Below are 16,685 nucleotides of genomic sequence, written 5' to 3'. Positions count from 1 at the left end.
GTGTAGGTCTCCAGTGTGTTGGGCCGAGGTGGGTGATGCACCTTTGTTGGGTCCGGAGTTGGTTAGGGAGACGACAGAGAAAGTTGAGCTTATCCGTAGGAGGCTTGTTACAGCCCAGAGTCGCCAAAAGAGTTATGCCGACCGTAAGAGGAGGCCTTTGGCGTTTGAGGTAGGTGATCGTGTCTTCTTGAAAATATCACCTTGGCGAGGTTTGATGAGATTTGGCAAGAGTGGGAAGTTATCCCCTCGGTTTATTGGTCCTTTTGAAATCCTTGAGAGGGTTGGCGAGGTTGCCTATCGTTTAGCCTTACCGTCGCAGTTGTCCGAAGTGCATGACGTGTTTCATGTGAGTATGCTTTGGAAGTATGAGCCGGATTCATCCCACGTGTTAGACTGGACCGATTTAGAGGTAGATGAGGATGCCTCGTATGAGGAGAGACCGGTTCGGGTCTTAAATAGGCGGGATCAAGTCCTGCGTGGCAAGACCATTCCTTTGGTGAAGGTTTTGTGGAAGCATCACAGAGTGGAGGAAGCCACTTGGGAACGTGAGTTGGAAGTCCCCGAGAAATATCCGGACTTGTTTGTTGATGTGTAACCATGTAATGGAATTTTTGTAATATTGTGGAACGTTAAGAGCATTGTATGTGTCTTACGTTGTAAAACATTGTGAATGTTTTGGTTAATGGAAATTTGTTTTAACATTGTGTATGTTGAGTATACTGTGGAAATGCAGACATAATATTAATGTTGCATGTGTTAAGAAATTGTGAGAAACAGGTTGAAATTGGTAGATTTCAAAGGAATGCATGTTGATAATGCAGGTTGTTACATATAATGTGAAGTGCCTCTTGAAAAGAGATGGGATTGATTGGTAATGGGTCGAGTTGTTTATTATGTTGTAATATTGTTGAGAATGGAGAAAACCTGTTTTTGAAAAAAAACTTGTGTTTAATTTCGGGGACGAAATTCTTTAAGGGGGGGAGGTTATAGCGATCCCGATTGTCCCTTTACTATTCTGTTGTGTTCCGGACTTGATTCTGTGAAGTTGGTAGTTGAATCTATCTTGTTGTCGTCCTTTAATTCCGCTTGATTGAGTTTCAGGATGTTTTGGGTGGGGTTGTTACAGGTTGGTTAGGCCTTGGTTTCAATTCCTTGTTGCCCAGTTTTTAGGCGGTCCGCTCGAGCGGGTCTTCTTGCGCTTGAGCTGGGATTGCACACTCCTAATTTTTCATGTCCCTGCAAAACTTCTGCAGGTGTGATTTTTACGCTCGAGCAGGTTTCTTTACGCTCGAGCGGTGGCGCTCGAGCGGGTATTCTGACGCTCGAGCGGGTAGTACCTTTTCGGTGTAGGTTCTGGGAGGGGGAAATCTACGCTTGAGCGGACTGGTTTTCGCGCTCGAGCGGATGTGCTTTCTTCTTGTGTCTTAGCGCTCGAGCGGGTCTTCTTGCGCTCGAGCGGACCTAGTTTTTGTCCTTGACGCTCGAGCGCTGTGTTTTTCGCTCGAGCGGGAATGTCGTATATCAGTTGACTGTGGGGCAGTTTTAAATCACTTTTTCTCATCCTTTCTCTCTCTTACTTTTTCCGAAAAGGCCATTTGAGAGCCTCTCTCTCTAAAACCTTGCCTTCTCTCTAGATATTGATCTAGCTAGGGTGTTTTCCTTACCTTTGGCCTTTACAAAAGAGTTGTTGATCGTCGAGGGCTATCTTTTGATCCGAGAAACTCGTGGTTTGGAGCAAGTTCGTTTTCATCATCTTCTTCGTTGGTTGTCATCTTTTGAGGTAGGGATTCCTACTCACAACTATGGGTTTTGACCTAGAGATTTGGGTATTTTGTTAAATAGTTGATTTTGGGAAGTTAGGGTTTGAAAATGTTGAAAAGGGGTTTTGTTATTTTGATTCAAAAGCATGTATTTTGGGTTCCAAAATAATGATATTGTTGTTAGTTATGGATATATAGGCCATTGGGTCAATATTGGGAAATGGGGTGGAAAACCCTAATTTGTGGAATAAATTAATTGGTATAATTAATTTGGGAAAATTGTAGCTATATGGAATTGAGTTGGAAATAATGGAATCGGTTCATTATATGGTTGAATTGTGGAGTTAGATTTATTAATCGCTCACTTTTGAAAACATTGATATTTTATCTGTTGGAGCTTTTATTATCTTTTTATAAATAATGGCTTGGACTACCGGTGGAGGGTAGTTTTGATTGTTGAAGACAATGCATGATGATTAGGCAAACTAAAACTAATCAATTGGATATGTCACAGAGTTTGACGGTTGGTAGAATACATTAACGTTATGTATTGATGGATTGCGTATATGACCTTTGTGTATATATGTTGTGTGTGTGGGAGGAGATAGGGGATGTACTCCACGGTTTAGGGAAAGATAGGGGATGGACCTCTAAACCGAATGTTGTGTGGGAGGAGATAGGGGATGGACTCCACTGATACAGCTCATATGCTTGTCAGATAATGTGTTGATATAGCTCATATTCTTATCTTTGGAAGTGTTGACATAGCTCATATGCTTGTCATTGGAAGTGTTGATATAGCTAATATGCATATCTGTTGAAATGTGGATGTAGCTTGTATGCGTATCTGTTGAGATGTTGATATAACCAATGTGTTTATCTATTGTATAAGGGGAAATGTTTAATATGAGTCATTGTCTCGTATAAGTGGTTGGCCAGGTTCTGAGCCGTTGATGTAAATTGTGAAATTGATAAGTAATGGAAAGTGGAATGGAATGGAAATGGGTTATGAATCGGTTTATGAAAATTGAACATTTATCAATTGCAAATGTCTTAGTCATTGCTCATACTGTGTTTAGCATATCTCTACTGGGCTGTGGCTCACCCTTTATGGGACATTATTTTCAGGTACAGGTAATATGCCACCCCTAAGGACATAACTTGGATGATGATGAGAGTTGAAGACTTTTCCTTTTGTTTATTTTGATGTATTACATGTAAATTCAAGCCAAGGGCTTAATATGTATTGAGTTAGTACTCTTCTTTTGTAACCAAGTGTTAACTTGGAAAGCTGTAAGCCCGTAGGGCATTTGCTTTTGCTGATTAACATGTAATACTTTTGTAAGGAATTTCTCTGATTAATAGAAATGGTCAGTTTCTTTTATATCAATGCATGTCTAAAATGATGGATTTTATGTATTATTTCAAGGGCGTTACATAAACTAAATGACACCTTGTGTTTGTTTTATTCCCTTGATGTGTGATCTGGTTTTGTAAGGGTGATTTGGCTCAACGGTAAGGCTTGCCATTAGCATCCCTAGTAGCACAGGTTTGAGTCATAGACAGTCTCTTCAAAAATGAAAGAAAAACTATGTATATCTTATCCTCTCTAGATCCCATTTTAGCAGAAGCTTCATACACTAGGCTGCCCATAATCATGTGCAAAGCACGATGGAAAACTTCTGACAAAACCTATTGAATTGAAGTTACTTCTATGCAAACGGGCACGACAAATAGATAGAATGGTTCACCTTTGTATCTAAATCATCTACTTTCCTTTGTAACAGCAGGGGCTTTGGCTGGGCAAGTAACAAAAGAGAACTTCAACAAGGGTTTGATCTATTCTCCATTCACTAATATCAGAAAGATCTCGGCCCACATTTGCTGCTAAAGAATATGAACTTGGTGAGTTGGTGAGTGTACCTTTGGAAGTCCATTTGGTTCATCTAGAGTGGGAAGAACATTCACAACAGAGGTGATTAAGGTCATGGCCTCCTTCAATGAGGGTCTCTCTCTGTCTCTCTCTCTCTCTCTCTCTCTCTCTTCAAAATTTTACAATAAGAATCTAAATGAATGGCATGCAGAAACCTCTCATTGTGGCCCTCTCCAACCCAACCTCACAATCTGAGTGCACAGCTGAAGAAGCTTACACCTAGAGTCAGGTGAAAAGAAATTATGCATTTTTTCTTATCCTATAATTTGATGCTTTGATGCAAAGTAATATCTGATTGGATTTAAATACAAAACTAATAAATTTCTCTGTTCTAAAATAAGGGACATGCAATTTTTGACAGTGGAAGTCCATTTGACCCTGTAGAATACAATGTCAAACTCTCTCTACCCGGCAGGTTCTATTACTTTATACTTCTAGTTTTTTGGTGTTATATACTTAATACATCTGAGATGGATACTAAAAACTGATTTTGATGGCACCTTTTTTTTTTTTTTGGTTTTTAGTGATCAATTCAGGCAAATAATGCATATATTTTCCCTGGATTTGGTTTGCGTTTGGTCATCTCTAGTGCAATTCGTGTACACGATGAAATGCTTCTAGCAGCCTGTAAGTGCACTACATATTACATAACTAGATACATTATAAGTTGAATACAATTTACTTGCTAATTGAAGAGCAATGAATTCATTCCTTTATTTTATTTCATTTTACTTATGCTTTATTATTTTTTCCCTTTCCTTTGGTCACATATCTATGCAAGTCATAAATAATGAATAGACTCTCTTTAGAAAAAGTTCTGAGATGTTTACTCAGATTTCAATAGAATGTAAACTCAAAAAACACCTTGTGTTTGTTTTATTCCCTTGATGTGTGATCTGGTTCTGTAAGGGCGATTTGCCATTAGCGTCCTTGGTGGGGCAGGTTCAAGTCATTGAAATAGTATCTGTACATCGTGCCCTCTCTAGATATCCTTTTAACAGAAGTTTTTTACACTGGGTTGCCCATAATCATGTGTGAAGCACTATGGAAAACTTTTGGCGAAACCAATTAAATTGCAATTCTAGGCGACAGGCACGACAAATAAATAGAATGGTTCACCCTTGTATCTAAATCATCTACTTTCCTTCGTAACAGCGGAGGCTTTGGCTGAGCAAGTAACAAAAGAGAATTTGGACAAGGGTTTGATCTATCTATCATTCTCTAATATCGAAAAGATCTCTGGCCACATTGCTGCTAATATGACTGCTAAAGCATATGAACTTGGTGAGTTAGTAAGTGTACCTTTGGTTGCTTCATGTGTCTTACCACCGCTGTAATTGCCCCTTGAAGCATGTTTATTTTTATGACTTTCTCAATGTTTCATAGGGTTGGCAATGCATCTCCCTCGGCGTGATAATCTGGTGAAGTACGCTGAAAGCTGCACGTATACTCCCAATTACAGAAGCTTTCGATGAATTGTTGAATTGTGAGCACAAACTATGGCTAGTAGTTAATGTAGTGTGTTTCTTCAGAGTCTATTATATATTCTTGTTTGGTGTCTCTCCTTTTCCCTCTACATTCCAATCATGATGTTTCGGAACTTTTGTGGTGTTGTAAGCTTTAGAGTTTATATTAGAACCATGACAGTAAGAGTCGGGTTGGATGAAAGGTTGGTATTAGTTGAAACATTATCAACTTCAGTCTCTACTCGCTACTCACTACCAGTTTAGTACTCTCTGTGAAGTCACAAAAGTTGTGGAAATATGTAGAAATTCAGACTGACCTGTGAAGCATCCGCTGCGATGGTACTTGTAGAATTAACCACTTGCCTCAGTTAAGGATTTGGAATGCCGAGCTTGTCATTCTCAAGATGTATTACTAACTTTCATGCGAAGCTTCACTTGAATCATATGATAGAGAGAGTTCAAAACAGAAGGATATGAGAGAGCGACAGAGTTGGACAAAAGATTTTCAGCCTAACTGCTATGTAATTGTAATAGAATACAGTGTTTTTTAATAAATCAATCCAAGTGTTCTTTGGCCCAAAAGCTAAATTCTATCTTCCCCATTGATCTATTTCTCTTAGTTGTTGGTTCTTAGTGGCCAGTGTGGCAAATGAGCCGAGCTGAGCTCGTTTGTTTATCAAGCTTAAAAAAGAAAAGTTTAAGTTGAGCTTGAATATTTATGCTAATTATTGCGTGAGCTTAGCTCAGTTTCTTAATACTAATTATATTCAAGTTTGGTTTGAAATTTAATAATGAAGAAAAATACTAATTATGCTCGAGTTTGATAAACTCAATAATGAACGAGTTCAGTTTAAAACTTAATAATGAAGAAAAATACTAATTATGCTCAAGTTTGGTTTGAAACTCAATAATGAAGAAAAAAAATTGACGGGAACCTTGAGTGACTCACTTATTAAACGAGCTCAAAAGAGGGCTCAAAAGATTGGTTTGACATTGTTTATATATGTAACAAACTTAGCAAAGTTGAGCTCTTACTGAGTTTATTAAACAAGTCTAAAAATTTAATTTGAACTTGCTTATATATGTAACAAACTGAGCAAGGTTGAACTTTTTATTCATAGTGTTACACCATGTAGACAACACGAGGCAGGAAATTGAGTTGATAAATATAACTTAAAATGAAATAATTCAATAAAATTAACTTGCTCAACTCAAGTAAAATAAAAGAATGAATATATAAAACATGAGCAATAATGTGTGAGCAAATCAAGTCAAAGCAAAACAGAGTTGAAAGTATAAATATAAAGGAGGGAGGGAGAGAGAGAGAGAGAGAGAGAGAGAGAGAGAGAGAGAGAGAGAAGGAAAACACAAGATTTATAGTGGTTCGGTTTCAACCCAAACCTACGTCCATTCCTCAAAGCTCCCCCTCGAGTATTTCCACTATTTATCTAATAGATTTACACTAGCAAATTTACCGAGTACTTGCAAGACTTTTGCAACGAAAATTTTGTTCCAAAAATCCCAAAAAGCAAACCCACCAAAACAGCCCCTCTTTCGGTGTTACCAAATCTCTCAGGTGTCTCTCTCTCAAACACTCACAATGAAGCTCATGGGTATAACAACCCTTCACAGATGATTTGTAGAAAAAAATGCGTAAAGCATTTTGTACAAGAAACTCCTAAAGAGTTGGATTTAAACAATTAAAGTTCATAGAGATGATATGAAAGTTACAGTATGAAATTATTGTATTTTCTCCTCTTTGGAGATTATCCCCTCTCCCACTTATAGATGAATGTAGATCTTCTATTTATAGTCCCTCATCTTCATTTGACCGTTGGAGAGCAAATATAGCCATTGGAATAGGAGAAATAGCCATTGGAAAGATTCAAAACACACAATAACGATATGGTGAGCGCAAATGCGACAACGATGTGGTCCAATTCACATGAAGACAAGTCATATACAAATAAAAATTATAAGAATAACCTATAAAACACATGATGGGATACAGTCACTTTATTTTTTATTTTCTGAAAAAATAATCATATGTGCCCTATTGTTATTAGGTGGTCACACCCCATATGGTTCAAGTAAAAATATCTTAAAATTATTTGAAGCTGAACGAAGTTAGGTGATTTTGATCTTTTCTTTATCATCAAAATGGCAAGGGAAAAAAAAACTAGGATGTGCTAGTGTTGTTGAATTGAGTTGAAATCTGAGAGCAAGGGTTAAAAAAAAAAAATGGAGAGAATTTACGTAGGCTCTCAACTAGTGATTTTTTTTTTCATATTTCGTTTTCGCCTAACTTTTGGGTTGTGAGAACTGTCTTTTTATAGAATTCTGAGTTTTAATTGTTGCCTCTTGAAACTAGAGGCTTTTACTATTTAGAGTTGTAGCCCTTTTCATATTGGGCTCGGTTGTTTTTTGGGTAATCAAATATTGACTTACCAAAAATCTAAAAACAATTTTTTTTTTTTGTTAAAAGTGAATTGTTTTCAGAAAATTTTCAAAAAAATCATTTCCAGTAATAAATAATTTTCAAAAATATTTATTTTTCATTTTCCAGAAAATGAAAATAAAAATAAAAATAAAAAACATTATCAAACAGTAGTGCAACTTGTGGCAATTGCAACCATTAATCAAATGTCAAATGAATGGAACATATATACTAACCAAATATATATTTCCATAGTGAAAACTTATTTTCTCCACAATACACAACATAACCTAATTATTTGCTTGGTGAACTCTTTCAAATGTAAATGTAGCATACAAAATAAAATCTTGCTAGTGATTCAAAAAAAAAGATAAAGTTTTAATAAATATTTCGCATATTCTCATACATGTTTTACATAAATATCAACATTATATTTGCAACCAAAAAAAGATTACATGATATTTCTCCAATATTCAACTAAGTGAACCTGTTTCTATACAAACCACGGCAGGAAGGAGCTAACTTTTGTGTTCTACACTTGAATCGAAAATCCCAATAATATTGACAACACAGTTTGGCGTATCATTTTTCGTATGACTCGAGAACAACGTGAGTTTCCTTGTACCACTGGAGCATGTAAGTTTCACATTTGATAGGAGGAAACTTGGTGCAAAAGAAGCATTAAAAAATAGAGAAACTTCACAAAAACAAAGAAGTCGAGCATATCCTTTTTGCATTTTTATTAATGCAAAAAGGTTTTCAATTTTAATTAGACACCAGCTCAGTTATCCAGGGAGCCTTTAAATGCATCCCAAAAATATTGTTGGACATCCCAAATTCAGTATTTTTTTTTTCAAATTTCACTTTATCCCCTTATAGTTTGAGACCAGATCACGTTACCCACATGTGATTTAAATATAGGCATATTTGCCCCATTATAGTTTTACTAAATTGCAATCTAACATCCGTTAACATTAATCATCAAAAGACTATTTTACCCTTGTATGAAAAAAAAACCTAATCCTCTTTATCTCTGATATTATACACTTAATTTTAAATTAATCACAAATTTTATTAATTAAACCAACTATATTTGAATCACGGACAGGTAGAGTGCCCCAAACTCAAACCACAAGGAGTAAAATTGAATTTTCCCCCATTTTTTAATACCGTTTTACCTCTATGTCAAATTACAAAAAAAGACAAAACCCGAAAATTCATGTACTGTTAAGAAATCTGAGAGTTAAATTCATGTATAATGAATGGTGTAATTCTTAGTCCAAAAATTCTATACAAAATCACAAACTTTAAAAATCAAGAAACCATGTCAAACGAATGAATTTTGAACTGAAGTTTTTATGTAGATTAATTACATGTTGAATTGCATATCTGAATTTTCTCATAATTTTTGGGAGTCAAAATCCATATAAACTGATACGTTCAAATCTGTCCAGAAAACTGGTTTTAAACAGTAAGTTCGGGAGTGTTGTTCTCTTTGGGTATAAGTCCGAAAATTATCAAATCAGCGTCACTAGAACCGGCTACGAGTCTAGTTTCGTACGTTTTCGACCTTGCATTGATTGCTCATGTATATTAAGAGAACCATTAATTTCTTTAAAGTGCTGCAGAAAACAACCTGTTTAGATATAATTAATTGTAGATAATTATTTTGACAAGCAAATCAAGTGAAACCATTTGGGTTTGAAACTTAGGATATATTAGTTGATATCTGGAGGGTTTTAGAATTTTCCGAACGACATGGAGTGGGTTTTTTAATTTTCAAAGTTAGCAAATAGATTGGGAAAACTAGTTTAAAATTCTGTTTTATTTTAAAGTTACTTTTAATTAAGTTTCGATTTGAACCCATGTCTTGGGTGATTTTAGACCTCGAAGAACATGAACTTAGGTAGTATTTAAGAGTAACAGTGAGTTGGGTTGAGTCGTGTTAGTGCGCTTTAGTTTGGGGTTACTTAGTTCTTATTCTTTAGTATTTTTAGATTAGTAGTGACATGTAGTTTACATACTTGGTTCAGGGCACTAGTTGGACTTTCATACTCTATTTGAGGATTATATTATTTCGTTTTCAGGTGAGTAGTTGCATGCTACATATTTTTATAAATCTTCCCCTACCCTGAACTGTTGGAAAATTAAATTGTTGTTTAAGGACTAAACTGTTTTGATAAATTATTATATTATCAATGGAATCAAATTATTTCTAAAACATGTGTGAACTTGGCATACTATAAACTATTTGTTTTGGTCTCATGTTTATAATGGTGAACTACCATGTTTTGTGAAACTGATGTGTATTGATTATTGGGACCATTTGTATATTTTAGTCCAGGGAAATTATTCCACTGTGTGTGGTGACTCTGGCCACTAGGGAACAGATCTGGGTTGGGCCGTGATGACTCTAGTGCTCAACGATTGTAAGGAAAAGACCTAGGTTAGGCTAGGTTACCTTCAATCGGATCATCTTAGAGAAAAGGCCTGGGTTGCCACCCTGAGGATGACTCTTAGTTCGATATTGGATCCAACGGGGCTTATAGTCTTGAGAACTGTGTGGCATGTTACTTGTTATTTCTTGGTACCCAGAAAATTATTGGTATTCATGTTGTAATCTGTTTTAAGTGGAAAATGTCATTTATCATGTTCTTGAGAGACATGAGTATTTTAACTAATGAACTACGAAGCCTTCTTTTTGAAACAGATTCTCCTTACCAAACTGTATGTCAATCTAGTTTCTGTGATATATGTCTTATTTTGGAATTGATCCCTGTTTTCAAAACTATATATACTATCCATGTTGCTACTCACTGAGCTATCAGCTGACTTAGTTGTTTACCATTTTCAAGTGTTAGAAGGGCTTAGAGTGGACTCATGGCGTAACAGAGACTCAATTGCATGGACCTCTAGGACATTCATTTATTTTGTTTTAGACTGTTATGTCAAGTTTGTGCATATTTATATTTATTTTTATTGAGGTTCATTTAGGATTATTTTGATATGTGGGTTGTTTATATTCCATAACTTTGGATGGTATTGATTACGGTTGGTTTTGCCGTTTATATTTGTGGCAGGACACTGGATTGAGTTTTGGTTATTTGTTAATGGACTATTTTATAGTTATTCAATGTGTATGGATTCGTATTTAGGCTTATGTGTGCCTTGGGCTAAGGCCTTGTGGACCACGGCCGGTCGTACCCAAGTTTGGGATGTGACATCGATGGTGGTGATGTGGTTTGGATTAGGGTTTGAGAATAAGATCAGGGGAGGGCTGTGGGGTGTTGCGGAGAGGTGGGGGGCGTCAAGAAGAAAGGAGAGGGGGGTATTGAGGAGCACAGTGAGGGGGCAGCAGATGGTGGGGAGAGAAGGGGAGGGAAAGGAAGGGGTGGTGGAGGTGGCACTGGTGCGCTGGGTGGCTGGCCAACAGATTGGATGGGTGCGGGTGCGGGTGCGGGTGCGGGTACGTTGGGAATTAACTGGGGTATTAAAAGAAAATCAACAAAATTTAAATTCGAGAATGGGGTGTCCAAAGGAAGGGTGATCCAACCATTGTTTTGGAGCACAATTAGAGGTTCCCACTTGTCCACATATGTTGCACATAATGATGACGTTAATGGTCCTCACGTCATTGTGTGGGTGATAGTTCATTCGTGATCATCCGTACTCAGATCAGTTGCAGTTATCAATGGTTAACATGTGTTCATACTTAGATCAATGCAGGTATGAACAGTTTATCCCTGTTCAATTGATACTTACTTGGGAGGGTTCTCTTGCGACTGGCAGGTGGGCAAGCATTCAACAAGACAATCATGATTAGGCTCCACAAAGTACGCAATCTGCTCAATGAAATAATAATAATAATAAATAAATGAAAATAAATCGAATAAAATGAAAACCAAAAAGCAAAAAGAGCCATTATGTATGTTAGACGATAATATTGCATAAATGCAATTAGAGAACATTCAAAAGCTTCTAAAGGGACCTTACATAATATCTCTCCTGACCATTACCCAGCACTCGATGCAACGTGGACCTGGATAAAATTAAGCAAGTGAACACACAGATAGCCAAGTACCATAAAATTATAATCCCAACACTCAAACCACATACTAGAAAAATTGGCATTCAAGGTGGTGGCAATGAGAAATTATTGTTCCGGAATTTTTGCTCTAAAGAAGGCAATGTCCCATATCGTACTCAATATTATCTCACAATAAACAACTGAAAAATAAATAATAATAATAATCCAACTGATTGTCATGAAGCTACAAAACCATCATTTAGGAACTTTGGCAAACGCACATTACCTGAAAATACAGTTGCTCCAGCGCTCTAGCATGTCACCAAGATTCACTATAAATGCTTTGAAAGTTAGATTTCAATCGTCAAGACAGTAAAAAAATGCTGATAATATAGTAAAAGATTCATTCTACATGAAATTGTAGCAGCTAAATGTAATATATGGTCTCTTTTATCTAACCTTAGCTCATAATCACAAAAGCATGTAGAAAACTTAGACTAGCTCCAATGAAGGTGTCTAATATTGTCCAGAATATATAAAGTTTTCTTCCTTTTATTTTTTGATAACTGAAAACTAATCCTAGGCAGTGCCCTTTGAACCAATCAAGTCTCTGAAGATTCTATTTCCTAACCCTTTTAATGGTGCTACAAATTCCCACTTCTAAGGTTTAGCATCCTTATCCTTGCAAATCTGCAATAAATTGAAAAGATCACAATCCCTTTTTTACAAAATATATTAGAAATACAATTCAAATTCTTAACTATATCAGTACTTGGAGACCATAGACGTCATCTGTTGCCAAGAGTGTTATCAAAACAAAATTAGAATGTGCACCTGCTTCGTATATTCCCTTCATGGGATCAGAAACTCTACCTGAAGAATAACCAAACACTTATGTCATGATACAGGTGACATCAATTACATTAGAATTCCATGATCCTCAATTTAATTTTCACCTTCATAGTGTAGTAGACGCAAGTTTGCAATAGGCTTCCCAAGCATTTCTTGTCTATCAAAAAAGTCAACCTCAAGGTTAAGTGCAAGAGCTATGATCCTTGAAATTTCTTTTGCCACCTCACTAGCACGCACATAAAAGATACATGAGGAAAATGAGACAAAAATCTATCAAAAAATCATATGAACAATGTCATATATATAAAACTGAAAGCATGAAATCATGGCCGAACAAGTCACAAGGCTTAAATGGAATGATAGGTAATTGTTATTTTTTTACAAATGAATTTCTAGTGGGAAAGGAGAAAAACTCCCAACAGAACAACCATATGGTTTGGTTTTATACATGTCCCAATTTAACAATGGTGTTTAGAAATATACCTTCGTGGCTAAAACAATTCACTCAACCTAATTCTTTGTTATTATTCCTCAAGTTATGCAGCATATTTTATGCTAATTTGCATCACCGAAAATGTAACAAAATATAAAAGATCTTAGAGTGATTGGGAAAACATGTAAGAATTGAAGTTAAAAGTCTGGACAACATAGATTAAAAAGCAATACACCCCAAGTTTTCGTAATGAAAATATATATAAATATGAATCTTCATGGTCTTAGAATATTATTATCATCCATCACCATAAAATTTTCATGGCAAGGGATGAGCTTGTATAATTACAACAGACAAACTCGTCAACCAAGCTTTGCAAGACCCACCAGACTGTGCCGTCAAGACTAGATGGGATAAAGGTATGAGTTCTCTACTGTAGTTCTTCAGTCTATGCTCTTAGCTCACATCCTTAAGCCTTTCTTTAGTATATACAGAACTTCCAATATTTTATATGAAGTTATCCTTCCCATAATGTGATATTTTCCAAGATTTATTAGTCTAATGCAATACTTTTAAATTGACAATAGGGTATTCATATTAGATAACAATGAGAAAATAATATGATGCAACATTTCTGCTTAGACACCAAAACAAGACAAGATAATTCAATTTGCTACATGAAGAGATATAATGTTTGATACAAAGCAGCAAATACATCCGTCAGTAGTATATGAAGTTCGTTACAAAAAGATTAATCTTGAACAAAACTTACAGTGCCTCTCTATGATATTTCTTCATAGTTTCCCTCCATCTAGGCAAGATATCTTTCAAACGGCAAAAAGACCAAAGGGGTTAATACTAATTACAAACCAATACCATGTAGAATGCTCAAATGCTTAAATCACATCAAGTTGAATTAAGCTCTGATGTGTGTGTGTGTGTGTGTGTGTGTGTGTGTGTGAGAGAGAGAGAGAGAGAGAGAGAGAGAGAGAGAGAGAGAGAGAGAGAGAGAGAGAGATGATTGGGACATGGCATGAATTACACATACTTCGCACTTTCTTAAGACTTGAATGGATTTGGTAACTTCCCAGAAGGGGGCCAGACATTTGGTCCATATAATAGCTTTTCTATGTCAGGATCGTTTTCAGGTACTTCTATTCCAATGTATTGTCCCTCCTTATAATCTCCTATATCCGTAAAATAGGATAATTAATATTTTTCTTTTTTATGAAACATGTATCTCTCTGTTATAATTAGTTTAAATTTAAACAAAAATAAATCAAGAAAAATGGATCAACTGGAAGAAGAAAAGAATGGGACAATATAAAGAACAAAACAATGTGGGTGGCATCTAAAAGTAGGAAGGCAACAACATAATTATGTAAACAAGCACATATATGAATGCATATAGGCTCAAGTTTGTTCGACGCCTAAGGCATAAAAAACATAAATGAAGCCTTTTTAAGATTTACATTTGAAATATATTTTTCTTTTCTATTCAAATGCAAAATTACACATTCAAGTTTTCTAACATATCATTTGTAATTGATATTGTGGGTAGTTCACTTATTGTTTCTTATGACTTAATCAATCTTAGGTTAAACTTTATCCATTTTAATTTTAATTTTTTTTGGCAATGCAATTGTTATAGATAAAAAAACGACGTCCATTTAGTACACATTAATGTACATTTAGGAGGGGAAATTTTATAATCGTGGATGCATTGGAAATTTTAGTTTTCTTTAATTATGTAATATATCAATTGAAGTGCTCCCTTAAGCTTGCGAAACTTAATTTAAAACTTTCAATTCCCAAAACAAATTTGAACATTGATATCATCTTATACAAAAATTCCAAATGCAAATTTAAGACAACTATCCCCACTTTTTTAATAGTTAGTTTGATTGCAAATTTATATTTACCATATTAAACTATATAAAAGTGAGGCCTCTTACTGTGTGGGGATGTTAGGCGAAAGTCTAATTTTCCTAGCACTCAAGCCACTTCTAGACACACATGATCATACAAGCACAGTATATACATATATATACATATACATGTCATGCACATACGAAGCTATACAATAGATGTCAACTTGTATTAGAAGAAGCATTATATTGATATGATATTCACTTTTGTGCTTATTTCTAAAAAGTTGTGTAACTTTAGAAAAATGATAGTAGAACAAACCATGTATTTGATTGACAGGATCCAATTGTTCATCGAAAAGGGGAGTGTAACTTCGATGTTTCTTGTTCCTAAGAACCTTCATTTTCTCACTTACTGGTAGATCAAAAAAAACTTTTTCTTTGGTAAAAAACCTCATCCATAAATTCCTGGCTGATTCCATGATTGATCACATAGAAAAACCCAGAATCCAAACATGCCTGTAGAAAAGAGAGGAAGCAAAGGATAAGGCAGGTTATAAAAACCAATTAACAAAAACGGTACACACCAATTAATAATTTTTCGATCCATATATAATCAATCAATCAAAAAAACTAGATATATGAGAGAGAGAGGGAGAGAGAGGGAGAGAGTACTTGTTTGAGTAAAGAAACAGAGTTAAGAATGTCAGGGCTTCAAAGATCGATACAATTGAGTACAGAGAAGTTTTTTAAATCTCTAGGAGCTTCAAGAGCATCATTCGTCAAATTCTCCATTTCTAAAATGATGAGGTTCCGATATTCCTTTACCGATATTATCAATCAATTAATTAAGGGTCAATTACACATACACCCCCTCTCTTTTCTTGAAATATCACTGCCACCCCCTTTAATTTTTGAAATACCAATACACTCACACATTTGAAAATAATGTAACAATTCAGTCTTCTGTGAGTCGGTTAATTCAATGGAAAAAGGAACTTCTATTTACACATTCACTTCACTTAATTATCTGAAGAAACACCGTTATTTAATTGACACCTTAACAATTTTAAAGTTTAATCAATACACACCACAATATATCATTTTTACTCTTGAGATGCACACACACTCCTAATTAATTTAGTACACGAGTAATGTTAGAGACTTGAAATTTTTTTATCAAATTTTTTACAAGCAGCAATGATACACAACTTTAATTTTGAAGTTCTAATTAAAGCTCTAATGATGTGGCTAGAAAAAAAAAATAATAAAACACATACACAAACAGATAGGACCCACTTGTTTAGAACTCTCCTAGAGCACAACAATTAGAACTCTAAATCATTTTTCTTTTACAAAATATCTCATATGGATGTGGAATCACATGATGTGAGTTTCATACCTATGTGAGACATTTGATAAACAATTTGAATTTTTTTTTAAGGTCTTTGACATTTTTCTTTAGTACACACCACAACATATAAGTTCAAACACACCACACACGGCTGTTCTTCCATCTGGTTCATTATCATCCACATTGAAATTTCTTGTAGTTTAAGGTTTTTTTTTTTTCTTTTGGGAAATCCCATTGAAATTTCTTAGGGTTTAGGATTCTTATTTATTATTAGAAATCTCCATTGAAATTTCTTAGGGCATCTCCAACGGTTCACCAAATATTTCATCAAATTTGAATAAAAAAAAAAAACATGAATTCCTCTATTTGATATCAATCACGTAAACAGTGAATTTATAGCTGTCATCAAAACACAAGTTGTCCGGCTGGTCGACCGGCAAGAGAAAATGAAAATTAAAGCATTGTATGAAGATCTCTAGTTCTTTCTATCAAATTTAGCCAATTTGATCCACAAGACCAAACACAATAACAGAGAAATACATGACAAAAACATAT

At 35.2% G+C, this 16,685-nt stretch overlaps 3 protein-coding genes and 1 long non-coding RNA gene across 8 annotated transcripts in view; 2 read left to right on the top strand and 2 right to left on the bottom strand.

The window, feature by feature from the left end:
- Positions 1-6,019, top strand: part of LOC114266113 (NADP-dependent malic enzyme-like) — a 29,769-nt gene extending 23,750 nt beyond the window's left edge. Inside the window, exons 7-10 of one of the 5 annotated variants that reach the window (XR_014342623.1) lie at positions 3,548-3,735; positions 3,845-3,922; positions 4,055-4,108; positions 4,218-6,019. Coding sequence is in view for 2 of the 5 variants with exons in the window: in XM_082892363.1 (XP_082748489.1) it covers positions 3,548-3,651 (104 nt within the window). In the remaining 3 variants the exon portion in view is untranslated. Of the gene's footprint in view, positions 1-2,888; positions 3,080-3,547; positions 3,767-3,844; positions 3,923-4,034; positions 4,109-4,217 lie in introns of those variants that run through there. The other 4 variants (XR_014342622.1, XR_014342621.1, XM_082892363.1 and 1 more) reach the window with 4 other exon arrangements.
- The window catches only part of LOC114306887 (azadirone synthase LFS), a 175,017-nt gene that overhangs the window by 53,933 nt on the left and 104,399 nt on the right, over positions 1-16,685 (bottom strand). The window contains exon 10 of the mRNA XM_082892359.1: positions 11,359-11,438. Coding sequence (XP_082748485.1) covers positions 11,359-11,438 — 80 coding nt within the window. The remainder of the gene's footprint in view (positions 1-11,358; positions 11,439-16,685) is intronic.
- Positions 11,445-13,580, bottom strand: LOC114281723 (uncharacterized). The gene is made up of 4 exons (XR_014342627.1): positions 12,580-13,580; positions 12,255-12,496; positions 11,910-11,955; positions 11,445-11,635 (listed from the first exon to the last, which is right to left on the bottom strand). It is a non-coding gene; the product is annotated as an uncharacterized LOC114281723 (long non-coding RNA).
- Positions 15,977-16,685, top strand: part of LOC114258903 (NADP-dependent malic enzyme) — an 82,655-nt gene continuing 81,946 nt past the window's right edge. The window contains exon 1 of the mRNA XM_082893271.1: positions 15,977-16,012. Within this exon, the coding sequence (XP_082749397.1) occupies positions 15,977-16,012 (36 nt within the window). The remainder of the gene's footprint in view (positions 16,013-16,685) is intronic.

Source organism: Camellia sinensis, chromosome 10, assembly GCF_055761805.1.
Source record: "Camellia sinensis isolate YWXY chromosome 10, ASM5576180v1, whole genome shotgun sequence".
Lineage (NCBI taxonomy): Eukaryota > Viridiplantae > Streptophyta > Magnoliopsida > Ericales > Theaceae > Camellia > Camellia sinensis.
Note: the sequence above shows the minus strand (reverse complement) of the source record. Positions and strands in the feature narration are given on the sequence as shown.